Source organism: Chlamydotis macqueenii, chromosome 16 (assembly GCF_036417535.1).
Source record: "Chlamydotis macqueenii isolate bChlMac1 chromosome 16, bChlMac1.mat, whole genome shotgun sequence".
Classification (NCBI taxonomy): domain Eukaryota; kingdom Metazoa; phylum Chordata; class Aves; order Otidiformes; family Otididae; genus Chlamydotis; species Chlamydotis macqueenii.
In genome coordinates, this window is record NC_141571.1 from 481,751 (window position 1) to 509,178 (window position 27,428).

Genomic DNA, 27,428 nt, shown 5'->3' on the forward strand with positions numbered 1-27,428 from the left:
CCTCTGCGTACCTCTCCAACACCTATCCAGCACAGAAAAAGAAGCCACAACCTCACAATGACAAACACAGAAGTGCCTACAAAGTTGTCTGAGTTTAACTAAAACAGCTGCAAATGCATCTAGACAAACACTGGTCTGGGATAAATATGGACTTTGGAAAAGCTGTGGAGACGGCAGTATGGCTGGGTACACAATGTCATCTGAAAGTTCCTTCTCTCATCTACAGATATCAAAGGAGAGATATACTCTGACTTACAGACATTGTAAAAAGCATCAATTATTTTCTTGATGTTGAAAAATCATCTGCTTAGGGAATACCCTCATGGCTCAGCCTGAAGAGAAGACATTACAACCTCAAAAATATTTTGTACTAGTTTACACAAAGTATGTGATTTTTTTTTCAAATCAGTAATTTCCAACACCCTGAAAGTGATCAGACCCAATACAGGACAGGTAAGAGTACTCTGCTTGCAGCACATCTGAAATTCATCTCGCCTTCTTTTCTAGGCACTCCCAAGGGCTGGCTGTGGACCAGTTCTTGCAGTGAAAGATCCTCCTTCCCCTAGCTGTACTTCTCTTTGGGGGCCTCAAAGCCTCTCCCCTTCTTCCAGAAGCACGGCAACAAGAGCAAGCTGCCACAGACAAATCACCCAAGGTAGCTTCACACCTTCTCCAGCTTGGCTTTGAAAGAGAAAAAGTCACCGCTGACTGCCCTCATCCCCGGAAAGCACTTGGGTTTTACTTGCACGCAGCTGTTGCATTGTGGACGTGGAGAAGCTGGAGCAGCTACAAAGCAGCAGCGACGTGCAGTAGGTGCAGGCAAGAGCATAAGGCAGGTGAGGTTCTCCAGCCTGATGCTCACCTGGCTCCCTCAGCAGCCCACCTTAGGAGGGGGCTGTGGGCCAAGGCATCCTGCGCAGGTAGGAAATGACCAGTCCACACGTGCAGAGCGAGCCTGGGCCCATGCAGCACGACTGCCAGCCCCTGCGGCAAGCGTGCACAAGGAAGCCGAGGGCATGGTCTCTGTCTCCTGAGCCTCTGGAAACCACCAGGCTCTGCCTCCTGCCTATCTTCTCGGCTCTCTGGACCGCTCTGCTAAGCCGGGCAAAGTCCTGTTTTGTACTCCAGTGGGACATGTTATGCAGCCACAGCAGTGGTCCTCATTTTAGTGTTCTCCAAGTTCACAGCTGTTGACGAGCCCATTAACAAAACTGGTAGTTTTTGGACAAGGTGGAGGGTGGCGACTGGCACTGTATGTGGCTGAAATGCAAAGCACAGCAAACTCATGGCAGAGTCCTGCGAGCGCCGAAGCAGCCAGAGCTTGCAACCCATGGCTGCGCTCCCCTACGCATCCCAGCTAACCAAGTGGCGGGCTGCCATTAAAAGTGGGTCTCTCTGCCAGCTCTGGCAGTTGTTGCTCTGTTTTATAGGCAGCTTTAACTCACTGACCTGGCAGGAAACTATCCAGCTGCCTTTTATGTTTTTTTTAATTGCACTTTGTTAGAATTCTGCCAGGGCAATGAGTTAAGAAGCTCAGAGGTCTGGCAAATGCTGGTTCTGGATGCCCGAGGGGGATGCATTGGGTGGCAGAAGAAATAACCCTGCCCTGAGCAGGAGGCTGGTTAAACTGACTCATGTCTCATGAAACTGCACCTCCAGAGGAGTAGGGAGGGTTTTACAGGCAGCAGCAAACAGAAGCACAAAACCCAAACTGGGCCAACAGTGAGAAAAGCACAGAAATTAACAAAAGAGCTGATGAGAAAGATGTCAGCAACACAGTGTCTTTTCTGGAATTACATTCAAACTTACTGCTAAGGTCGTATGTGCTTCCACTAGGTAGAATACTGGACAAGGTACTGGAAACAGAAACACCTACTTCTCTTCAGAGCTTTTGTTCAAGCACCTCAACGTGCCTTATATTGCACCACCCTGCCTTTTTGTTTTGTGAAGTTGAGCTTGGGCCTTAGCTCCCTAGCAGGGAAGGAATAGTTTCCTTGAGCTAAAAATCAATCCTTGCTCCCCCATTTACTTTGACTCCTCAGGCTGTGTAAAATGCGACTTGGGGAAATGAGATAGTTTGCAAGAAAAGGTTTTTCATGTCACCACCAGGCACCAGCTCAATGTGAAGGGCACTCACCTTGCCTTCAACCACACTAACGATTCAAATGCAGGGAATGTCCACTGAAGATGGAAGCAACTTGAGAAATTCCATCTTTAACAAATCTTAGCGAACAGCACTTCAAAAAATTTAAGATGCTGAATCTGCAAACTTCTTACTCTGCCCTGTACAGTGACAAAGCCTTAGACTGGGAGAGCTTAAAGCTTTATCCCTTTTTTTTTTTCTTGCTCATTCCCAGGCGGAAATCCTTCTCCTGGGAAACAGCTTCCCTCCTCTGCTTCCTCTAGTTAAAGCTTTTTACTTTTTAAAGGCTTTTTCCAAGCTCTACAAAGCTAGTAGTAGGCACTACATTCAAGACAAGGGTTTCTACATTCACTTTTTTAGCTATACATTGCAACATCGTGCTGATCTCCTTTTCAGGATCACCCAGAGAGATAAGACTGAGTTTTACCCCTAGCTTCTCTGCAGGTACTTCTATATCCATTTTCCCAGTGAACTTTATTTTCTCTGAAACTTTGCCCTGTAGCTTTAGGGCTTTTATCTTGACCTATGATTGCAAAAGACAAAAACACTTGCAGATGTCACACAATTACAGCACACAACTTCCCTGTCACCTGCTTTTCTCCAAAACAGCTCTCCCACATATCAAAGCCAAAGGACAGCATGAGGCAGATGCTTAATACAGAGCTTATGTATCATGCTTCGGACAGCAACAACAGTCTCTACACCTGTAAGATACAACTGCTATCTTGAAATGGTCCAAAAAACTTATTATTTCATTATATCATTACCAGTTTATAACTCTCCAGACATGGAGCGGAATAACCCAGTTACAATGGGTACCAGAGTATTCAGTGAGAGAACAGCAGCCTTGCAGGCTGCACCCTCTGCCCTTGTCAAATATGCTTTCTCCCCATCCTTCCTGTAGGTGCGCCTTCCCTGGCAGCCATCCCGCAAGACGTTCCTGCCCACGTTGCACTGCCTCCATAACCGCTGCCCACCCACAACGCTGCATATTCTCTCCTGGTATTCACCCATTGCTCACGTAGAAATGTAGCGTTGGAAAGCATCAGACACTTGTCACCCTTACTTCTCAGACACTGGCATGCTTTGTTTCTGGTCTCTGTTCAGGTCAGCTTTGACACGCTGCAGCAGTGCAGCTTGAATGGAGATTCAAGGACTGTCACCTTGCAGCTGTCTAACTCCAGCTATGGTCTAAACACTGAGCTGGTCCAGGGAACCAGTAATAGGAGAAGGCGGGTGGAAAAGATGCGGTCAGGACACAGCCAGATTTGTACGTGCAGTCTGCAAAATAAGGGAGGTGAATGCGAGAGAAGATGCTGATCTGCAGTTGTGTTTTGAAAAGCCTGACAAAACTTAACTTTCAATTAAGGAGTGGAAACTTCATCAGAAGTTTCTCTGAAGAGATTTTATCTTCTGCCCTTATTCATACAGGATGTAAAAAATAATCAGCAGCTGCAGACAACCTGCTGTAAATGGGAACTCAACAGCAGAGGCAGCCTCGCTCGTGGCAGCCTGCTCTCGCTGGCCATAGGCGCAAAGCTTGATGCACACATGCCAAACAGCAGCATGCTGCTGGGGAGAAAGAGCAGAGACACGAGTCCTGTGCAATCAGCTACTACTGATCAACTCCAATGAGCTGGGAACCATCACCAGCAGTTCCCTCAGGGCACGGATGAGAACAGCAGTGATGAAGAAGGATCAGGAGGTATGGATTCCAGCTGCAGCTGGTCAGACCAAAAGTCCAGCCAGCCTCCTAGTCTGACTTTAAGAGCATGTGCTTGTGGAAAAATAAAATAGAGCAAGCCTGAAGTGATACTTCTCAAGCACTCGCATTTTGTAACAGTTTCCCTTAATTTTCCCAGCCTCCAACAATTTGTAAGTCACAAGAGATTTCCTGAACTGGAGGTGTGGTCGTCACTTTGACTTTCTCTTCTGAGAACTGGCAGTCACCCCCTGCTACCTATGCCTCATCCTGTGACCAGAAAAGCCAAAGCTTAAAAACATGCAGGGTGAAGAACCGCATCGTTCCCCACCTTGTATCTGCTGCTTTTGCATGCAATCCCCCAGACCTTGGTTTAGAAGATGGAGAACAACTGATCCCATTTCCACAACCACAGTGCTGACGACCTAACAGCTTGTTGCAATTCCCCTTCACATGGCCCTTTCTGAGCTGATGTGCTCTGGACCACCTGGCCAAATCCTGGTCCAGCAGCATTTTCTCACCATACTGCTGTTCTCCAAACCTGCCCCGTCATGTTCTGTTCTTTCTGAGACAAAGGGGCTGGTAATACGTCAAACACATGTGGGTGTGCTGTGGATTTACATGGTAGCACAATGAGGTCACTTTGTTCTCTGTTCCTGATAAACAAGAACTGATTTGCTTTGCTGAAAGCCATAAGCCCAGAGGTGACATTTTCACTCATCTCTCGCAATGTTAAGGCCTTATGCCTCTGGGTTATCACCAGCTCTGAGCTTGCCCTTTTATATTCTGTTGTAGAATGGTTTACTCAATGTGCATGACACTTTACGTTCACCCAAAGGCAGATAAAATTCGCCATTGCACCTTCCATCGCTTTTTCCAGATCATTTAAGAGCAGATTTAAGCAGCACAAGTCCCAGTACAGATCTCTAAGGTGATCTCTAGGGATCTCAGACAACTGTGAAAACAATTGCTGAGGGTTTTTTTTTCTTTTTTTTCATCAGTATTTTGTCCTTGAAAGGACCTCTCCTCTGATTGCATGGCCACCTATGTCCCTTCAGACATACATCTTAGGACCCCTTTTGGTAAGGGGTCTTGTCTTTTGGAAATCCAGGTAGGCTGCATCAACTCAATCACCTTTGTTTGAATGGTTACTGAACTGACTTCTTCAAAGAATTCTAACAGCTCTGCAGAGCAGGACGTCTTCCCTTTGCAAAAGCCACACTGACCCTTTCCCAATATTTATCTGTGTAATTCATCCACTATACTCTTTGCTAGTTTTATCAGTCTGTCTGGTACAGCAGGTCAGTGAATTCCCAGGATTCCTCCAGGATCTGTTTTAAAATTGTGCTACAGGTGGAGCACTGCTGGCCTTGGGCATCACAGCAGCTTCAACAGAGGAGCATAACCTCTCACTTAACTCAACTATTTAATCCTTAAACTCATTTAAAATTCCTGCATTGATACATCCAGTCTTGGCAACTTGCTACAAAAGCATGTATTTTAGCTTTTTTACAGCCTCTGCAAGAGGCACTGCAGTTTAAAGCAGGGTCTCTGCTGACTCCCTACAAAGAGCATCCACATTAACTTGTGTGAGCTGCTCCATGGCAAGCTTGCATGCATAAAAAATCAAATTTCGTTTTTCTGCTATGGCTAGATCTTCCCTGAGTCCTCCTTTCAGAGCCTGAGCAGCTTTAGCACTCTCCAAACGCTCTCCCATGGTTCCATTTCTAGTAGGTTTGAAACAGGACTATTCTTTTTTCCCCCCTTTGCAAGTCATCTCTCAAAATCTTTTGCTTGCTTTGCTCTCTTCATATATCTAATCTGCTAGAGTCTATAACCTTTTCCATTTTCTCCAGCTTTTTGAAAAAAGCTTTTTTGTTTTCAATAGCCTCCATGCCCTTCTGTTTAGTCATGCTGGCTTCCCCGCACCATTTCTCATGTCTGCTGTGATAGATGGTGGGCATTTGCTCTCTGCTTAGCTTATTTTCAATAAGCTTCTCCATTTCTGTGCACTTCTTGTTTTGAACTTAGAGTGCAAAATGAGTGAAGTTTTCTATGTTCTGGGTTTTTTTTTCTTTTTCCCAAGGATGTTGATCTGGAGCATATTACGGTTCCCGCCACAGAGCAGCTCTGTGAAGACAGTTTTGAACATGTTTCTCTGCCCTTCTCAGAATCACGTCAATGATGGCGTCTCCTCCCTGGGGCTCCCTAACTTGTTGCTCTGTAGAAGTCTGTGGCTAAAATAGAGTATTGGTGCCATGTCCCACAGCCACATCTGTCACTGACACAGGGCACCCAAAGCTTTCTACCGTTCTCCTGCCTCCTAGCCTCATAGCTTCTCTGATCACCATCTTTGGCACTTACACAATTACAGAAAAGAAATACATTTCTTATTTAGGCCTGGGATTTCAGTCTAAGGGGAATCTAAGTTATTTACTGACATAAGTCAGAGCCAAATCAGATCAACAAGCTTCCTTTAGCATGCACCTGCATCCTCTACCACCACCCGCATCTCCCCTCTCCTTCCTGTTCGCTGTTTCCAGGCATCAGTGCTCCACTGTCAGTGTCCACCAAAAGGGACCTCAACTCTCTTCTGTGACCTCAGACAAGCCTACAATAACCACTGGCAGAACCAAAACAAAACTGAGATTTTGGGTGTAACTTCTTGTTACAGACTGACTGACTTGATGATGAAGTGCTTCTCTCGTGCCTCTGCCCCGCCCCAGTGCAGGGCTGGGTTCGCTGTCCCACTGCATGGGGAAACCAAAGTGACCCTGCAGCAATAGGACCTTGCATTCGGATGGAAGGTAAGCACTGCAAGTGCACACACGGCAGCAGAGGCGCTGACTTGCTGTAGCTATCCTGTTAAGACATACTCTCAGGCAGGGGCTGGGCAGAAGAACAGATTGTAGCCAGAGAAAGGCCACCAGTGCTACTGACCATCTCTGAAAGCCCTGCGATTTTTGCTATATGCCTTAAGGTCCCAGCTCCTGAGAATCACTGCTTTTAGTCAGAGCCCTGCACTTTAGATAATTAGATGTGTGTGAACCATAAAGGCTCAGACACTGGAAGGCAATAAGACACAACCCAGTAGCAGCTTTAAAACATTTGAGACTAAACACAAGCAGGACCTGCTGGGAGGTTTTCCTTGCTGAGGATTTGCAAAAGCTCAGAACAGTCTGGGACATTATCCTATTTGGCCTCAACATCTTTGAATGGTTCTTAAACCAAGGAGGAAAACGTGCACACATCTATGATTGCCGAAGTCTGAATTTACTGGGGGACTGATTATGGGACGAAGTGGGTGCATGCCCAGGTAGCAACAGGTTCAAATGGGGGAACCATCTCTGACTGCCACCCTCTGTCTTTGGCCAGAAAAGGAAGCAATGACGGTGCCACTAACAAATGCCACAGAAAACTTCCGATATTAAGAGAAAATATTTCGGAGGGAATGAGGCATCCAACAGCAGTTCCAGAGATGCGAATGCCTCGAGCCCCAGAGACTCCCAGGCAGCAAAGAGAGGTACCTGGGTGCCGTACTGCAGTGTCCGAATTCCAGCCACACTCCCTCGGCTCCAGGTCAGAGTGTGATCCAGAGCTTAAGTTTTAAAAATTATTAAAGTCTGAAGTAAACTATTTATTTCACAGTGGAAATGATTAATGATGAGAATTAATATTACCAGTGCTTTTCACACCAAATTTATTAAGCTTCTTTTTTGTCATTAACAGGCTAGTTTTATTCCCAATGTAAAGCTGCCTAAACTTCAAAATTTCCCTGGAAAAACTGAGAACTGATTTAATTTGGAGACCAACAATAATGTGAAATCCCTTCAATTTACTTTAAAAAAAAATCAAAACTGGCAGAACACAGAGCAGAAAGGTGTGTGTTGCTCACATTCTGCTCCAGCTTGTTGAACGTCTGTAGTAGTAGAGGGCTAGAAATACCCCCAAAAACCATTCAGCTTAAGGACACTCGAGTCCTGGTTCACCTAAGGCAAAGAAACCTGCCACTGCTGCTTTGCAGTGAGGTGGAGAAGACGCAGATTACTCAGGTCAGGTTTTCCCCTTTTTCAGTGATACTATAGCTCCGGTTATTATTTACTTTATGTCACCTTTGCCAGTCTTGGCAAAGGTGGAAAACAATTGCAGCATGCTCCTTGAACAACGTATCACAGCTACCAACCATGGAGAGATTAAAGTTGAGATTCCATTGTCTTGCTCTTTGCGACAGCTGCCCTCAAATTTCCACACGTTACTAGAACACCACCAATATGCCTATAAACTAAGGAAAAAAATATTGTAGGACTGTAAAACATCACCATCCGGTAACACTTACCATTACAGTACCACAGACCTTAAAGCAGTTGGTAGGTAAGTGCAGATTTGCGCAAATTTTAAATCAGATTTAAAGCAACATCTTGAACTAAATGATCCACTTCCATACAGAGAAGAAATTTATTAACAGAAAACACAATATGAGCTATGCAAGTAGGTAACGGTTTCTAGTACTTTGTGTAATTGGATTACACCTTAAATTAGAGAAATGCTAGGTGAGAATCAAGCGCAGCAGAAGCATGGGGTGTGTAATCCAGTTACACAGACACAAAAGCACCAGCAGAGAAAGGCGCTGTGGGGCTATCCCCAGCCTGCTGCTGTATACACAAACACGTGTTTGCGTGTCCTGTTCCACCTGATACTGAAGGACAGACCTAGTGCACATCTGTAACCCTCCCTAATGCTCTGTGTCAGCCACAGAGAAACAGCAAGTCACCTCGAAAATACAGATTCTGCTAGAGAACAGGTACTAGCTCTGCAGCCAAACGAGCAACCTGCAAGAGGCCTACAGCTGACAGGTTGGGTCTGTGCTGCCAAATTAGAGGTCACAAACTCCAACAACTACACAGTATCGAGACAACACCTACATCTCGGCGATGGAGCAAGATGTACTTCGTCTCCTGTCCTGCCCATGCGCTACAAGAAGCAGTTAAAGCCACAACTTTCTGGCACTCCAGTCAAGTCTCCAATGTCATGAGCAAGGCACCCAGTACTGACTCAGGAATACGTGGTGCTTCTTGCTCCTGCTCTGAGGGTAAACCTTCCCTTTCCCGGCTGATGCAGGAAACTGGAGATCTACAAAAGCTCAGGGAGAATTCAAACACTTGCAGACCAGCTCTGATCTGCACAAGGCTGGGAGCGGGCAGGTTTTTCCCAGCACTCTGCACCACTATTTTGAGTCAGGAGAGAATCAGGTTGCAGCCTTCCCCAAGGGCTGCAAAGAGAACAGGCCGATCCCTCCAGAGCTCTTCCATCCCTTCCTACTCTTCCATAGAGTGCACCCTCAGCAAGTTCGCCGATGACACCAAGTTGTGTGGTGCCGTCGACTCGCTGGAAGGGAGGGATGCCATCCAGAGGGACCTGGACAGGCTGGAGAGGTGGGCCCGTGCCAACCTCGTGAAGTTCAACCAGGCCAAATGCGAGGTCCTGCACCTGGGTCGTGGCAATCCCAGGCACAAATCCAGGCTGGGCGGAGAACGGATGGAGAGCAGCCCTGAGGAGAAGGACTTGGGAGTGCTGGTGGATGAGCAGCTCAACATGAGCTGGCAATGTGCCCTTGCGGCCCAGAAGGCCAACCGCATCCTGGGCTGCATCAAGAGAAGCGTGGCCAGCAGGTCGAGGGAGGTGATTCTCCCCCTCTACTCTGCCCTGGTGAGACCCCACCTGGAGTACTGTGTCCAGTTCTGGAGCCCCCAACACAAGAAGGACATGGACCAGCTGGAGAAGGTCCAGAGGAGGGCCACGAAGATGATAAAAGGGCTGGAGCACCTCTCTTATGAGGACAGGCTGAGAGAGTTGGGGCTGTTCAGCCTGGAGAAGAGGAGGATCCGGGGAGACCTGATAGCGGTCTTCCAGTACCTCAAGGGGGCCTACAAGAAAGATGGGGAGAGGCTGTTTAGTAGGGCCTGTTGCGATAGGACAAGGAGTAATGGTTTTAAAATAGTGGGGGGTAGATTTAGATTGGAAATTAGGAAAAAATTTTTTACAATGCGAGTTATAGAACACTGGCCCAGGTTGCCCAGAAAGGTGGTGGAAGCCCCATCCCTGGAAACATTCCAGGCCAGGCTGGATGAGGCTCTGAGCAACCTGATCTGGTTGGGGATGTCCCTGCTCCTTGCAGGGGGGTTGGACTAGATGACCTTTGAAGGTCCCTTCCAACTCTAACCATTCTATGATTCTATGATCCCCTCGACACCGGACTCAAGGTGTCACAACCTGCAGACACACAGCCTCTCCAAACCTGAATCCTACACACGGAGTGTGCTAATACACAGGCAAGTCTGAAAACATTTTGTGTGACTGCTAGACCCCAGATCATCTTAACCCCTAAAGGCCTGGAAGATAGGTCGGGGCCACGATTCCAGCCAAGGACAGTCCACCTGCTGACATGATGTGCAGAACTACATTTTGGCGTCTTGCTGAAGACCATGAACATCTTAAAATCTCCTGAAGAAGAGAAAGCAGGGCGATGTTCTGTGTCTCCAAACCTTCAATGTCACTGGGAAGTAGAACTGAGTCTAACTGAACTGAGTTATAACTAGTATTGCAATTACTCATTAGCTGCTCAGAGACTAACACCATTCACGGGTGTTGTGTAACAGATGGAAACAGATCAGTCACTGTTAGTGGAAAGGCACCATTCATTTTTCTGAAGGCAGGAAGGAAGCAAATCCCTTTCTCAACCTAAAGTGCATGCATTTGCCTTGCTGTAAGAACTCACTGACGAGAACAAAAAAAGCACAGGAATTTCAAATACCTCAGCTGCATCATCAGTCTCTTTAGCACACTGTTGTCACAAGCATACAGAAAGCAAAAGTAAGGTTTAAGTAAACCCCATGGGCGGATTGTGCTCTTATGTTTAAAAATAAAAAACCCCCATGTTTCAGTCCAAGCCCAACTAGCAAAAACCTTTAGAACTCAACACTGCAGTTTTATAGAAACAGAATTATTAGATGGAAAACCAATGATAGGAGGAATCAGAGGAAGAGTTTCCCAAGAAATAAGAATAATGAAAAAAATTTCCAAAATAAAATTATATGTAAATAATTTTTAGCTTCACAGTATTTGTTGCTGTGATGTCAGCAGAAGTCAAAACCAGTACTTTAGTGGTGACACTAGTTTTAATAAGATTAGAGACAGCTCCTAATTTAGTAGGCATTAAAACAACTTGCTTTCAAGGTCAAAACATCTTCTGTGTTGTCATTAAATTCACTCTAGCACTTTGAACAAAAGAAAAAAGAACTCATTGTACAAATCAGAACAATGGTCCTCAGTGCCCTAGACAAAACGTTTCAATGCTGGTGAGAACAGCTCCTCTGTTATTCATACAGAGAAAGCAAACCCTTCCTCAAATCACTAACATTTCATGTTATTACTTTACAATAAATAGAAGATGCTTTAAAACATCTTGTATTCAACACCACTGTGTAGCAATCACAACCTGGCTTTAATGATTAAAAAATGAGCACAGTTTCGATTCAACATCTATGACATCAGCAAATGCACATGATGGGGTATTTCAATAACCTCTCAATAGCAGAATACCATCTCCTACTGCACCGCAAGCAAAAATAAAGCAAAGAGACTGGACAAGGATAACCAAACTTTAAAAAATGCAGATTAAAAAGCTTCAAACAAAGGTACCTGTGGAAGAAGTTCTCCAAGACTGAACCACTAAAAATACTGGCTTATTGAAAAGTTACTTTCAGTAGAAAAAAGTGGCAAAAATTTCCTCATTGAGATCTGTTGTTAACTCTTCAAACATTTTGCTGTGTTCTACTCTGGACACAGGCAACACTGAGTAACTCTACATTTTCAATTCATTCCAGCAATGCATAGCAAGCTGTCGTACAGGGAAAGTTTAATTTCTTTCCTCCATGGGCTTACGCATGTCTTGTCTTTTCTGTTTCAGCTGAAGGCTGTATGCCCTGGGCTTACTTATTCCCACCTCCTCCACACCTTGTGAGCTTTCTGCAAATACTCTGCCAAATCCCAGACCCATCTCCACAACCCAGGTCCTCTGCTGCAGTGTGTGCTGGAGAGCAAAACACTTCTCTCCCTTCATGTGGCTGGGAGGCAGCAGAAGGGAAGCACTAGCTAGAGATCAGAACAAATGCTAGCTTATGTCGACTGAAACACAATGCAGATTTATTTGGATAGTTTTACAAATACATCAGCATATTCATTCGTCGGTATTTAAAGCAAATCACTTGGAAAAAGGGGAGAGATTTAGGCTAACACAGAACACCTACTTCTCAAAGCAGCTGAAGAGGGTCTGCAGATAATAATAAAAGCACAAGCTCAGCTCTATGAACTGTGTAGGTCACCACACCATCTGTCCATCAGCAGCCTGGACCATTTAATCCACCATCTGCCTGCAAACATTAGAAGAAGCCAAGCCCAGATTTCATTAGGGTTCATAGGTTCATATAGCTTTCAAGTAAGATGTAGGTCTCAGATTTAGGTTAATACATTTTATTTTTGAGAACAACCTAGATTCATACTGATAAAGACCCCTAAGCCACCATGCCAGCTCTCCCTTTTATCTCCATTGCAAACGTTTATCAGATTATGATGGGGGTTGTTTCAAATGATGCCCAGGCAATCTGTTATTTGTCAGGGTTAATTGTGGTTGCTTGCAGATGAACAGTTTAAGAAAGCCAGGGTGCCTGTATCTGAACGTCAGCTGTATCAGAAAAGCTAAAAGCTTCCTCACACCACATTAACCCCGAGCAACAAATTTCAGAAGAAAGAGGGTGCTTGCTCTGTTGACTTTGCCCAGATCCAACTCTAGCAAGTTACTCAAAACTAAAACCAAACACACTTGGAATTTAATAGAAATTTACAATGGCATCACCCATTTTCCCCAAAGGAAGGAAAGGCCTTGCAAACATTAAATACACACATTACCTGGAAAAGAAACACAGGCCAAAGCCTTACAGAACGTGCCTAACCTGTGTGCCTAGCACAACACAACTTGGAGTCAGCGACAGCGCTAACGACATGCTCATGAGCTAGGATTCAACGAAACACTTCTCCCAGTCATGATCATGGATCAACTGCAGAAAACATTTTGAAACTCCAGCTTCCAGCCAGAAGGAGTTCTAGAGGCACCAGAGAATGAACAAGCACTGAGGCCAGCTGTGTTACTGCTCCGGCTGCGACCAAGGCAAAGCTCTGCAGGGGCATCCGGCAGTCCTGAAAGGAGCTGGGATGGACTTACAACAAATCACCTCATGGTCAAGGGCACAGGATAACACAGGCTGGAACAACACAGGACTGACTCCAATACATCAATGTCTCGTACTGGGGAGCTCAAACTGGACGTGCACTGTCCACAGCGCTGCCAGCAGTGCTAACAGAGGGCACCCTTCCTTCGCCTGGCTGGCTGCAGCTGTGCGAGCGCGGCCCACCAGGATGTGGTTAGCCCCACGCAAAGCCACAGCTTTATCTCCTTTTAAAGCAGCTTTTTTTTGACTATTAGAAAAATAACGCAAGTCCTGCAACACTGAAGCCATGCTCTCACACTGCCAGCACTACACTGCATAAGATAACATAATTCATCCCACAACCCCCCTAAATTTTGTCTTAAAACCCACCAGGTCACTTACAGATGTTACCGCTCTAGCAAGCTGATAAAGAATGTCACTCCACTGCAACTGGAAACCATCTTCCAGTTACCAGCCTTCAGGAATTTGTGGCCAGTTTGTGCCTGTTCTTGTAAAACAGAGATCTTCCCTGAGGATATCGCTCCCTGTGAAATTCTGGACAAATTAACCCTCAGCCTAAGTGCTTTTAAGTCTCTCTTTACACAACAGGATCTCCCTTCCTCTGAAAGCCCTAGCAAACTTCTTCACTTGAGGGAGGTGATTCTCCCCCTCTACTCTGCCCTGGTGAGACCCCACCTGCAGCACTGCGTCCAGTTCTGGAGCCCCCAACACAAGAAGGACATGGACCAGCTGGAGAAGGTCCAGAGGAGGGCCACGAAGATGATAAAAGGGCTGGAGCACCTCTCTTATGAGGACAGGCTGAGAGAGTTGGGGCTGTTCAGCCTGGAGAAGAGGAGGATCCGGGGAGACCTGATAGCGGTCTTCCAGTACCTCAAGGGGGCCTACAAGAAAGATGGGGAGAGGCTGTTTAGTAGGGCCTGTTGCGATAGGACAAGGAGTAATGGTTTTAAAATAGTGGGGGGTAGATTTAGATTGGAAATTAGGAAAAAATTTTTTACAATGCGAGTTATAGAACACTGGAACAGGTTGCCCAGAAAGGTGGTGGAAGCCCCATCCCTGGAAACATTCCAGGCCAGGCTGGATGAGGCTCTGAGCAACCTGATCTAGTTGGGGATGTCCCTGCTCCTTGCAGGGGGGTTGGACTGGGTGGGCTTTGAAGGTCCCTTCCCACCCTAACCATTCTATGATTCTATGATTCACTTTGAATTCTCCCTTCTCAAACACCGGTAAGTGAAGACACACCAATTTCACAGAGGCCTGAATGTGGCAGCAGGATATGCTTTGCAAATTAAAAAGCAGCAGTAATTTTTCACAAAACAACAGAAGAGCTCAACTTCCAAGTTTAAGTACTGTTCTTGGTATTAGCAACCGAGGCAGAAAATCCAAGGCCCCACACACCATCTATCCTCTCCAACAGATTTCAAATAGAGACTTAATCCAGTCCTTGGGGGTGCTTTCCAGGCAGGATGGGGGCCAAGCCAGGCATGCCCTGAAACCACACCTTGTAGGGAGAGATGCTGGAGGAAGGTGAGGCTGGGACAACACTTATAGTCACAAGAGACACTGTGTTAACTTCTTGCTAAAAAAACTATTCTAAATGAATTACCACGAGGGCTCCTGGAAGGAACATCTTGTCTCCTGCCCAACTGTTGCCATGGTCACTAGCTCACTGCTGATCTAAATCAAAGCACAGAGAAGCAACAAGCACGTCCTTCCCCGGCCCAGCACTCCTGAGAGCCCCTCTCCCTGGCTGCAGGGGCTGCTTCGCAGCTCTTCCTGCAGCTCAGCCCCGAGGTGAACAGGGAGCTGAGACAACGGCAGTGGGACATGGCGAGTGCACACAAGTCGGTGGTTGCAGTGCCGTATTTCTTTGGGGCCCATGCAGCTTCAGATTCAGGGTGTTCTTTAAAGAAGGGTGCAAAGAGGCTTTGCTTGTAGAGGGAAAGCGTAAAGCGAACAGGCAGCAGTGATGCACAGCTCTGTTACAAGGACTGCCCGCTCCATTCCAGTTCCGAAGACCATACCTGCTCGCAGACAGGCAGGGCACAGGCAAACCCAGAGCTCTGTTGGGTCATTAGAGAACTTGCAGTGAAGGCTAATGCACTCAGATGCTCAGGCACCATATTTATATTCTTTCCAGTCATGGCAGATAGGCCCCAACAGGCAGTGCTTGTATTCCCTAATGCTCTGACACAAAAGCGTTGCATGTATTTTCACCTATTCCCCATCCAACATAGGAGTATGCTGGACGTCTGGCAGACATGGAGAAATACAGAAAGACAGAGACAAGACAGTACAGGGAAGTGTTTTAAACACATTATCTACCTTTATTAAAACAGAAAAATAATTGTCTAACACTGTTGCTGCTTCTAAGACTAGGAACTAAAGTTACTACAGGCTAAGATTAGTAATTTTTATACTTACAGGCTTTAAGATAACACTAAAACTCACAATGAATCAAGTTGACGCAGTACAGTGACACGTGCCTACCCAGATGGGCTGTACTTTCAAGTGTCTATTATCAAGAGATGGAAAAAAACCAAACTATCTTCTTAGGACTGTATTTATTACATTCCTGTTCTCAACAGGCTTGCAGAAGGTTTTCTGCAATCATCTCCATCAACAGACTTTTATTACAAGCTATGAGGTGACGTTGACAGATCTACCCCCTAGCCGCACCACTGGTGTAATACAGCAGGAGAGCCTGTCCTGTGCTAAGCAGAACGCTACAGACACAGAAGCCTCCTGCAGCTGAAGAGAAAGAAAAGCTGCTGGCTGCCTATCAGCATGTTGAGCAGGAAGTCAGCAAGGTAATCCGTCATGGTAAATGAGCCTGCACTCTCCAAAATGCACCATGTAATCTCACTGCTGTGCTCCGCCTAACAAAGAGTGCATCCTCTGTGTTGGATGCTTGTGGTGCAACTGCTCCTCTAAAAAGATTATTCCTATAGCAACCAGAGTGACCGGGCTCATCTCTGTGCTACTCTGTCAGGTGGAAAATCTTCCAGAAAATGACCACAGCTTTGCCACAACCCAGGCCCAGCAAAGCTGTATCCAGGGCAGTTTGGTGACTTCCACCTCCTCTCCACACAAACAGACAGAGCACACAGGCTCCTCCTTTCCTTGCCAGTGGACCAGATGGGATGTGACAGAACTGCAGCTCTTCAGCATATTGCATGTCTCAAAGAAACTGCTTTTCAGGAGACCAGCCATCCTGTGAGATGTTGTAGAGCCTCGGCAGAGCAGTCCAGGTCTGCGCCTCAGAGCTCAGAACAATGTGCTCTGCATGAAAGGGTGAAGGGCAATTTCTGCCAACTGGACATATTCAAGTTTTTATGATTAAACCTTAACAGGAGTTAGAATTAAGATACAGAGCTTTTTAATCTCTCTCTGAGCATTATTGATGGGCCATGGGCAGTCTGCTCACAGATTCTTGTCTGTGCAACTTACCTGACAGTCGAAGTCCTGGAAGTTGCGAGCCGTGTTCTGTTAAGAAAAAACAGAAGGGAAAAAAAAAAAGGGAAAAAAAAGAGTTCAGCATAGTGCACGAGAACACCCTCAACAACATCATCAAAGTTCCCCTCAGAGACCTCTGCTTCAGCACAGTCTAGCCTGACTGCAGTCAGGACAGCAGTGAAACGTGAGACCCATGCTGGAAAATTCCATGCAAGTTCGGCCTGTTACTGTACAGCAAGTTTGCTGGGGGCTGTCCCAAGGCTGTCAGCTAAGGAGAGTACCTGTGGACACAGCTGAGAGTTGAGAGCATTCAAGCAGGGACAGATTCACATAGAAAGGACCCTGACCAAACTCAGGCTGGTTATGAGGCCGACTTGCCTGGTACTGGTGCCCATTATCAATTTGAATGCAGAACTCTTGAAAGGACTACCACTATGATCTCATGCAATGAGCACAAGAAAATGAGCTGTGCAGTCAGGTAGTCCGCAGTAACTGCTGCGTGCGCGGTATCACGCTGCAGCAATTGTAGTGACCTGTAAGCTACTGAAAGCAGAGCACGTGAGAACTGGGCTCAGCAATTCACACAGGGGTGAACACCACGCATGCAGGCAAGAACAAGTACAGCACACATCTGGCGTACAGCAGGTTTGAAGGTCTGCAGTAACTTGCCCATATGCCCCCATGCTTCGTAAGGGTCTGGCTTTGACCACAGAGTAGGTTACACTAGCGAGTGCTGTCAAATGCTGCAACGGGCTGAGCAAATCATTTGTGATAGCGTTCTAGCTTATGTGTTCTAGGCATAGGAGCATAGTGTTAAAATTACAACTAGGACCATATATATGCACAAGAGAAACACCCCAAACATTTATTCTGGATGAGCACCCTGACTTCTCTCCACATGGAAACAAATAGCCCTGTTTTCCTCCCTCTAAAGCTTTGCCACATTAGCAAGAACACAGGTTGCTCCCTACATTCTTCAGTCTGAGATATCTGCAAATCTGTTTTAAGAATCTCCCCAGTGTTAAATTCAGTCATCCACAGTGATTAAGGACTGTAAAAAAGCCTAGGAAGAAATGAGAAACTTCTGTACCCAGCACTGGACTTGGATGGTGCATGCTAAGTAAAGAAAAGGCTGATCTGAATTTGTGCTGAGAAAAACAAGATTTCCCGGGACAGGGAGCAGAGAGGAAACGACACAAAGCAAAGAATGAAGGTCTGAAACTGCATTGCTTGCTGTCAGGGTATACCATGATGCACAAGTAGCATTAGTGCTGAAATGTCCTGACTCCTGGATACTCGATTTTAACACACTGAAATCTGACTTTAAATCATTAATCTATTAATTGCCTTAACTTGAGAAAGTCTAAGACTAAGGCACGTTTTCCAGTCCTCTCCAGGGTGACAGCTGCACCTCAAAGGCAGAGAGTTCGCTGGAATGACCCAACCCAGCCTAAGGGCTGTCCGTTCAATCTCCCAAACTAAGCTGTTGCATTTCAGCATCCTTTCACAGAGGCAAGAGTCAAAGGTGCCAGAATACGGACCAGCCAGAATAATAAAGTGTCATTGGGATAAGTTTTCTGATCAGGTTACAAGCAGTACTCTACATTTCTCTCTCTTTCAACTAAATGGGAACATCTGAAGTTGATTTTCTTTCCCAGTATGAAGTCACTGCCTTTTAGTGAGCCCGAATGAGATGAACATACATAAGCGAACGTATTCCACTTCCTTGCGCTTGCTATGAGGCTTAAGTTACACACAAACACAGCAGTGTTTGTATTCTTTAAAAGTCAGGCTTGTATTCTACTGACTTAGATTTGAGACAAAACAAAACCAGGACTCAGTGGTTCCCAGTGGCATTTCCTACAGTTTAGATAAGTGAACATTTCGATTTCCCAGGCAATTGTACTGGTTTTAGAGTTTGAATATTAAGACACCAGAGCTCCTTTCCTCTGTGCAGCAGCCTTCGTATCTAAAGAGTTCATGAGCACTCACCCATTAGCATCTTAGAAGAGTTTTACTGTACTATTTCTGGCCATTAATCCATGCTGGCTGAAACTCCTACATCTAAAGTGGGTTGGCCAGTAAAAATTTTAGTGAACTGCCAGCTCCATACTTCTTGGACTCTGATACGTTGTACAGAACAGAACTCTACAGCACCACACCCACATGCTCAACAAACTATGTCTAAAAAGCACGTGTATTATTTCAAGCTTGAAAGCATTAATAAGGGCCAGACCTCCAAAACAGTAGCTCCCTGAGGCATTTCTTTTGTTGAAACAAAGTGTAAAAAGGAGAGACACAGCACACTTCTCTTCCCATGAGCTACTGATAACGGTTCTGGAACCACTCTTATTTTTTCCTACTGAGGTAGTAGATACTTCCCGTAACTTCAAAAGCGAGTCAAGGAAACCAAGTATCACCTTGTATGTGCCCTTCTGTACGTTGGTTAACACCACTGGGCTGTTCAGGTAAGCACTCTGCATTTAAACCAGAACTGTCCCAGTTATTAGCTAAGAGGCTGTGCAGATGACACCAAGGCAGGGACCTGATGGGACTGATCAGGCAATACTTGACAGAGAGACTGAAGACTTACAAAAACACTTTGTTTTGGCATGCTTCAATACCTCCTACTTCGGTCAGCTCCCTGAAGCAAGGGAAATCTACCCTCTTGAACTCAAACATGGAAAATCCTAGGAGAATCATGAGCAAGAGCTGGGGCACTGCATTTAGGAAGCTTGTCTTCTGTAAACATTCTTCTCTCATTTTGAAGTCATAAACTGTTTTCAAGGCCTTTCTGTATTTTTATCTGCTGGCCTACACTGATATTCTTCTTCCAAGGTTCACTCTCCCTGGAAACATTCAAAAAAGTTACGTTTAAGCTATGCTGGAAGCCTAGCAGTCAGCACTAGACTGTAAGAATGAAATCTGTGTGACTGCAGATTTCAGCTGAATTTTTAGATTTTACAGATACTAAACAGATACGCTAGCACACTGCAGAAGTGAGCAAAAACTAAGTAGCACAGACTGAAATATAGCAGAATTTCAGAGATTTCACCCATTTTGGGTGGGAGTCTGCACTAAACAGTGCGGTTTTCTGCAAGCACACAGTGAGCAAAGTACCATATCCCTTTGGCAGCAGAAGCTAGTTCCTGATGTCAGCCATTAAACAGCAAAGCATTGGGAACTGCTTCACACACCATCCAGCTTGGCTGTTAGGTATGGGAAGTGACCAAACTGCATTGCTCATGATCACAACTTGCAGGTGCAAGATTACAGATCTTGTTGGGATGGCCCATAATGACTTCGGCACTCAGAGAAACAGTTTGTGGCAGAATCCAGTGAGGCTAGGGCTTTCCTAAAGCCCACACAAGAGAGGGTGACAGCCTTAAACAGCTGCTGCAATACAATGATTTTCCAGAGTTTCAGTACTGCATGAACCTAGACTGCTCTAGCTAGGCTCTGCAGATAATAAAGGGAAATGGCTCTCCATTACTATCCAGGGTGACAGGGTTGTTTTGGGAGTCAGAAAAAAAAAGGATAATTTAAGACAAAAGATTTTAAACAAAAAAGGAAAAAAAGGAAAATGAGACACCATCCAACTTCCTCTAAGAAGCATGAATTTATTAGAGGTTCTGCAGCTCCCCCAGGCCAGGAATGGTATCACCTTTCCAATTTCTGCCCTGCCTTTGCAAATCCTCACAACAGGCATGACATACTGTTTGGCCAGGACTCCAAACTCACCTGAACTGTTGGGTCTGTCTTTTCCTGAGACTTTGGAAGAGTATGCTTCCCAGAGTGGGGAAGCATTTATGGCTTTTCAGTACTTAAGGTACTTCAAGCCGTAAACAGACTCTGGCAATCGGCACTCTTTGCCAGACAAAGTCAGACAGAGTACAGCAGTGAGAGCAAAGGAGCAGCTAGCATTACCTTATCATTCAGGAGTGGTTTTATCTCTGTCAACTGAACATCCTGCAGTTCGTCCATGGTGCTGTACGCGGAGCCAATTAACCCTCAGAGCAGCAAATAGGTGATTCTGAAACAAAGGCATATTGTTAGGAACAGTATAACAAGTGATGCTAGCCAAAGAAAGCTTTAAGATCTTTTATTAGAGTTGTATATGCTCAAACTGAAGCCTGAAAGTCTGAAACAAGCTGGTTCTTGGTGCAACACAAAGCACCTGTACCGGTAGAAGGCAAAAAGCCATCTTGTACTGCGTGTTATGTTACCCCTCACCCTGCACACTGCCCTGCCCATTGAAAGCTGTCCCTGAAAGCTCAGGCCTTTCCACTCAGAAAGTCTGGATCCACTTTCAGGGATTGCTGGTACTTCAGCTGAAGTCTGCCTGGAAATGGAACTGGAAATTACTGGATCAGCACAGGGAACAACTGCGTTCAATATGCGGGAATACGGATATCGCACTGCCACCCCCGACACACCTTAACCACAGCATCCAGCCACTAAAGACAGGGCTGTGCCTGTAACCCACGACACGCAGCCAATACGGCATTCGCACACGGGAGACAGAGGCGTGGAGACTCAAGTGCATTGTCGGCAGAACGTGAGACAGCCCAGAACCCAAGGTAGCCCTCGTTTTATAAGGCGGGATACAAAAACAGCCCGAGGTTCATCCTGGTCCAGTTGAATGTGCTCAGGGTAACACTGTTAATTGCGCAGCCCAAACAATAATTTTTCATCAGGGTGCAGAGTCATCAAAGGAAAGAAAAAAAATGTAATCAACAGTATGTGAGGTTACCATATGTCTACTGGAAATCACTGCTGCCACAGAGGCAGGGAAGAAATCTTCTAGTATAAGTACAATAATGCGAACGTAGGAAAAATGTGGCAGAGTTTACCAGGGATTTAATTTTTATTTTAGAGGCTCTACCTGTGTTTCTAGATATGAGATTTCTAGAGCAGGTAGTTGCAGCAATATAAAGAGGGCTCTGGCAATAGGAGATGACCATGCCTGATGTGCAGATTATTTGGTTGTTAGGAAAACGATACACATTACTGTAGATGAAATAAAAGAAGTGTTCTGGTTTTGTTGGGGGTGGGGGGGAGGGGGCTAAGGTGGCAGCTTCTGTAGGAAACTGCTAGAAGTCGCTCCCCTTTGTTTAGTGGACTCGGCCGGGCCTAGGGCGGACCCGCTGCTGGCCAAGGCCGAGCCAATTGGTAGCAGAATGTCCCGTGATAACGCCTCTGCGATAACGTATTTAAATAGGGGAAAACAGAAAAAAACAGGAGAAGAGATGTGAAGCAGCTGAGCAGGGGGCAGAGAGGGGGAGGCGCGGGCCTCATGGGCCTTGCACCCCTCACCCTCTGGCCTCCCGCCAGGCAGCCGACTGGGCCCAACTCGGCCCGGCCTGGCTGCAAGAAGTGGAGAGGAGATGAGAAGTGAATAAGATGTAAAAAGGATCCTGAGAGGCGTCTGCCAGCCTGTTGTGAGGAACGGCTGCAGACGCCAAGGGCAGTTCAGAAGGAGGGGGAGGAGTAACGCGGCTCCTGGCCAAGATTCCTCTGCAACTCGTGGTGACGACCATGGTGGAGCAGGTTGTCCCCCTGCAGCCCATGGAGGTCCACGGAGGGGCAGAGATCCACCTGCAGCCCATGGAGGACCCCACGCCAGAGCAGGTGGGTGCCTGAAGGAGGCTGTGGCCTGTGGAGGGCCCGCTGGGACAGCTGTTCTAGAGGGACTGCACCCGTGGAAGAGATGACCCACGCCGGAGCAGTTTCACGGAGGACTGTGGACGTGGGAGGGACCCCACGCTGGAGCAGAGGAGGAATGCGAGGAGTTCTTCCCCTGACGATGATACAGCGGCGTAAAACAACGCGTGATGAACTGACCGCGACCCCCATTCCCCACCCCGTGCCGCTCGGGAGGGGAGGTAGTAGAGATAGTGTTAAGCCCGGGAAGAGGGAGGGGTGGGGGGAGGTTATCTTGTTCCCTGTCTCATTCTCCTGCTAATTTTAGAAATAAATGAATAGTTTTCCCCAAGTCGAGTCTGTTTTGCCCGTAACGGTAATTTTAAGGATTTCTCACGGACCTTATCTCAAACCTTGAGCCGTTTTTCTTATATCATCTCCTCTCAGAGGGTGGGGGGAGTGAGAGAGAGAGACTGCGTAGTCTGGTCCCAATCGGGGCTGAACTACGACAAGAAGTCACAGACATAAGCAGGAACAGGAATAGGCATGTGGTGGGCTCCCTGGGCGTTAGATGAGTGCTAGAAAAAGACTCTCAAATAAAATTCTTTGTCCAAGAGAACACTCTGCTGCTAACCACCGAAAAAAAAAAAAAGGGGGGAGGGGGGAAGTACTGCAACTGTGCTTCTCCAGCCACCTCAATTCCACACGTACGTGCAATGCCCCCGGAAGCAGGGGTTCTCCTCACCCTAAATGCTGTGCAAAGCTGCACATTCTCATCATCCTGCTTTATGCCAGGACTAACACTGGTGTGGCCAAAGCCAGTCTGGCACCAAACAAATCATAATGACTCTTCCCTCTGAAAATCAGCCATAGCAACTCCCCTCTCTTTTAGCTCTTTTGCTCTGGGAAACTTGAAATTATTCTTATTTTTCAGATTTTTTTTTTTTCTGTAAAACACATCAGTTGTGAGAGTTCCAAGAAACCAGTTAATTTACAGGCAACATTCCCCTTACCCCACAATGAATTTTTATTCAGAAGAGCAGTAAGAGTCACTATACAACGCACTGTAAGCCCCAGAGGGAGAGCTAGTTACTGTATTTCTGACAAGGCGTCATGGAGACCAAAAACTATTTCCTACTAAGGAATTACAACTTCCATACACACTGGGACTGATTAAGAGCTCAACATCTACCAGGTTCTCTCCAAAACAGTATCCCACAAGGTTACAAACACCAAAGGAGTTTCAAACAAGCCTCACAAAGCTCTCCTGCAGCAGGTGACAGACAGTAGTAGAACAAGCGCCTTATTATCTGGAGAGCTTATTCCTCTCTCATGCTCCTTTGAAGAGACACCCACTGGACTTGATGGCTGGCAGGAAGGTGATGCTCATTCTTGCAGTCACCCGAGAGACCAAGAAATCATCCACTGTACTCAAAGGGATAAAAAAACTGTGCACGCATCAGCCTCCTTTCTCTGTGGGTTTTTATAGACAAGAGGTATAAGCCAATGAGTCATAGGCTCAGACCAAGCATCTTTGCCTACACCAGAGCTTACAGTGATGCAGGGCATTCAACTATCACTCGCTACCGAGCTTTGACTGACCACAGAACAACTAAGAGCCCCAATGGCTCTGGGTTAGATTGCTCAAAGATACTTCTTCCAAAGCTTTGCAGATATTCCTCCTAGTTGCCCCTGAGCTATACAGAGAGCAACAACTGCCAGAGCGCCCTGGGGGGCTTCCTGCATAAACCTGCCCAGGGACATAATTTGCTGCTCATACAAGCATGCCAGTCCATGAAGTGTGTGAAGCCTAGAGAGAGGAAGAAGACACATTATGTGAATCCCATGCAGTATGTTGTTAATAATTTGTTATATGAGAAAAATAAAAAATAAGTAGGTGTTCAAAGCAAGGGTTATCAAATGCTTTTACCCCACCAACCTTGATTTCACACTTGGTCTCTAGATGCAACTACAGTGCACACAATAAACAACATCACTCTGAAATTAATCTGATGCTTGTCTTCCCAGTCCACTACTGCTCCAAACACTGTTTCAGGGGACATGGGGGTCTCCGGGGGCTAAGGCAACAAACCACTGCGTTACACCTGCACTGCATGTTGCTCCTTTGCTAAAACAAGATGGGCAGCAACAAGAAAGGCTTCTGGTTTGGATGCTGGGCTCAGAATTAGGTGAAACTTCCTTGAGAGATAAGAGATCACCTTCCTTAACACCAACTGAGCTCATGTACCTGGAAAAACTTCTGTAGAGGGGCATGCAGAAGAAGTAGGAGATAGGCTCTGCAATGAGTCTGTAGCACAGTCAGCCTGGGAAACGCTTTGCCTTGAGCACACCCTCACCCAGGCTGCCGGAGCAAAAGCAGGACCTCCAAAGGGGCCAGAGGGGACCATGTGCCGAGGTGAGCCAGGAAGCCACTGAAAATTGCTGAATTGAGAGCAAAATCAGACAGAAAGATTAAACCTGCACATCCACAAATGGTGGATTTTTGTTCTAAATCTTTGGATTCCAGTCTGATCATTCAGCAAATCTGAGTTTTTTCTGCTTTCCTAGAAACTCAAAGCTTTTTGAAGGTTTTTCAAACGAAAAGGTGTAGGGAGTCCTCATCACCACTTGCAAGAAGCTTTCTTTAGATTGCTGAACCAGCTCTTTTCAATCCACTCACTTGTGAACTCTCCAGAAATCAGATGTCACAGCCTCAGGACTTCATTTGAATCTCTTCAGAAGATGTTCTATAGGCAGATGCATGCACTTTTCTCTTCCCAATCTGAATGTGATTGCCCTGGACCACATCTGGGTAACTTGTTATTACAGCACTGAGATCTGACCTGATTATCCACCACAACTGCACCTGAGCATCCTGCCATGCTAACAGCAACATGGCTTTGGGCACACTTGTCCAAAAAGGCCATAAAAATTTCTCAAAAGACAATGCTTCGTAGCAGGGAGACCTGGTAAAGCACATCTCCAAACGCAGAGGCAAAGCAAACGGCGGGGTATTGGGGACCTGGCCTATCCCCTGCTCCAACCATGTTAAAGACTCCTTGTAAAAGATCTGCAGACATGTCTGCCCAGGGAACAATCAATTCTCTCTCTCCACTCCTCCTGTTATTTAAAGAAACAAACATGTCATTTCATAAGCTGAAAGCAAGTTTAAAATGCCACAACAAAGCAGCATAAATATTGATAGCACACAGCTCTGCAGAAGACAGGCTACAGGCAAAGCAAAAGGTTTGCCTGGAATGCTCTGTGTAGAAATCATACATTTTTCTATAAATGATAGAATCATAGAATGGTTTGGGTTGGAAGGGACCTTCAAAGGTAATCCAGTTCAACCCCTCTGCAAGGAGCAGGGACATCCCCAACCAGATCAGGTTGCTCGGAGCCCCGGCCAACCTGGCCTGGAACATTTCCATGGATGGGTCTTCCACCATCTCTCTGGGCAACCTGGGCCAGTGTTCTACAACTCTCAGTGTGAAAAACTTCTTCCTAATATCTAATCTAAATCACTCTCCCTCTATTTTAAAACCATCACCCCTCGTCCTATCACACCAGGCCCTGCTGAACAGTCTCTCCCCATCTTTCCTGCAGCCCCCTTTAGGCACTGGGAGGCTGCTCTCAGGTCTCCCCAGAGCCTCCTCTTCTCCAGGCTGAACAGCCCCAGCTCTCTCAGCCTGGCCTCACAGCAGAGCTGCTCCAGCCCTCTCAGCATCTGCGTGGCCTCCTCTGGGCCCTCTCCAACAGCTCCACGTCCTTCTGATGCTGGGGGCTCCAGAGCTGGACGCAGTGCTGCAGATGGGGTCTCAACAGAGCAGAGAAGAGGGGGAGAATCCCCTCCCTCGACCTGCTGGCCACGCTGCTGGGGATGCAGCCCAGGATGCGGTTGGCCTTCTGGGCTGCAAGGGCGCATTGCCGGCTTGTGTTGAGCTTCTCCTCCACCAGCACTCCCAAGTCCTTCTCCTCAGGGCTGCTCTCCATCCATTCTCCGCCCAGCCTGGATCTGTGCCTGGGATTGCCCCGACCCAGGTGCAGGACCTTGCACTTGGCCTCGCTGAACTTCACGAGGTTGGCACGGGCCCACCTCTCCAGCCTGTCCAGGTCCCTCTGGATGGCATCCCTCCCTTCCAGCGTGTCGACGGCACCACACAGCTTGGTGTTGTCAGCAAACTTGCCAAGGGTGCACTCTATCCCACTCTGCCCATGTCGCCGACAAATATATTGAACAGGGCTGGGCCCAACACGGACCCCTGGGGAACGCCACTCATCACCAGTCTCCACTTGGACGTTGGTTGACCACCACTCTCTGAGTGTGGCCATCCAGCCAACTCCTTATCCACCGAGTGCTCCGTCCATCAAACCCATGTCTCTCTAGTTTAGAGAGAAGGATGTCGTGTGGGACAGTGTCAAATGCCTTGCACAAGTCCAGGTAGATGACGTCAGTTGCTCGTCCCTTGTCCACCGATGCCGTCACCCCGTCATAGAAGGCCACCAAATTGGTCAGGGACGATCTGCCCTTGGTGAAGGCATGTTGGCTGTCACCAACCACCTCCTTGCTCTCCATGTGCCTTAGCATGGTTTCCAGGAGAATCTGCTCCATGACCTTGCCAGCCACAGAGGTGAGGCTGACCGGCCTGTAGTTGCCCGGGTCCTCCTTGTTTCCCTTTTTAGAAATGGGCGTTATGTTCCCTCTCTTCCAGTCATCAGGGACCTCATCAGACCGCCACAACTTCTCAAATGCAGTGGCCAGCGGTTTGGCAAATTCATCCGCCAGTTCCCTGAGGACCCACGGATGGATCCCATCAGGTCCCATGGACTTGTGCACCTTCAGGTTCCTCAGATGTTCCCGAACCTGCTCTTCAAGTACCACCTGCTTTGCAAGTAATCCTCTTGCCTCCATTTATCTATGACTATAAATACACTTAAATACCTTAGTTAAAACCATCCACTGCTTTCCAAAGGCTTCCCGAAGGCTGGAGTATACTCTATGCTCTCTGAAAACCAGTGAGAAGAATCGAGGAAAGACATTTGGTGAATCATCAGTGCATAGACTGGAAATCAGGGTAGGACACAGAAGGCTGCAAAAAACCAAGGCAGGTGAGCCTTGGAAAGAAACCATCTACCTATAAATAAGATCTGTAATATGCTTACTCCAACATAAGGCTGCTCTCAAGTTACATCACTTCAA

General features: G+C 46.7%; 1 protein-coding gene across 2 annotated transcripts in view; it reads right to left on the reverse strand.

The window, feature by feature from the left end:
- Nucleotides 1-20,618, reverse strand: part of NDRG3 (NDRG family member 3) — a 36,112-nt gene extending 15,494 nt beyond the window's left edge. For both annotated transcript variants that reach the window (XM_086760343.1, XM_086760342.1), the window contains exons 1-2: nt 20,513-20,618; nt 16,580-16,615 (exon numbers count right to left, since the gene is read on the reverse strand). In XM_086760343.1, coding sequence (XP_086616469.1) covers nt 16,580-16,615; nt 20,513-20,569 — 93 coding nt within the window. In that variant the 5' untranslated portion in view covers nt 20,570-20,618. The remainder of the gene's footprint in view (nt 1-16,579; nt 16,616-20,512) is intronic.
- Nucleotides 20,619-27,428: the final 6,810 nt, after the last annotated feature.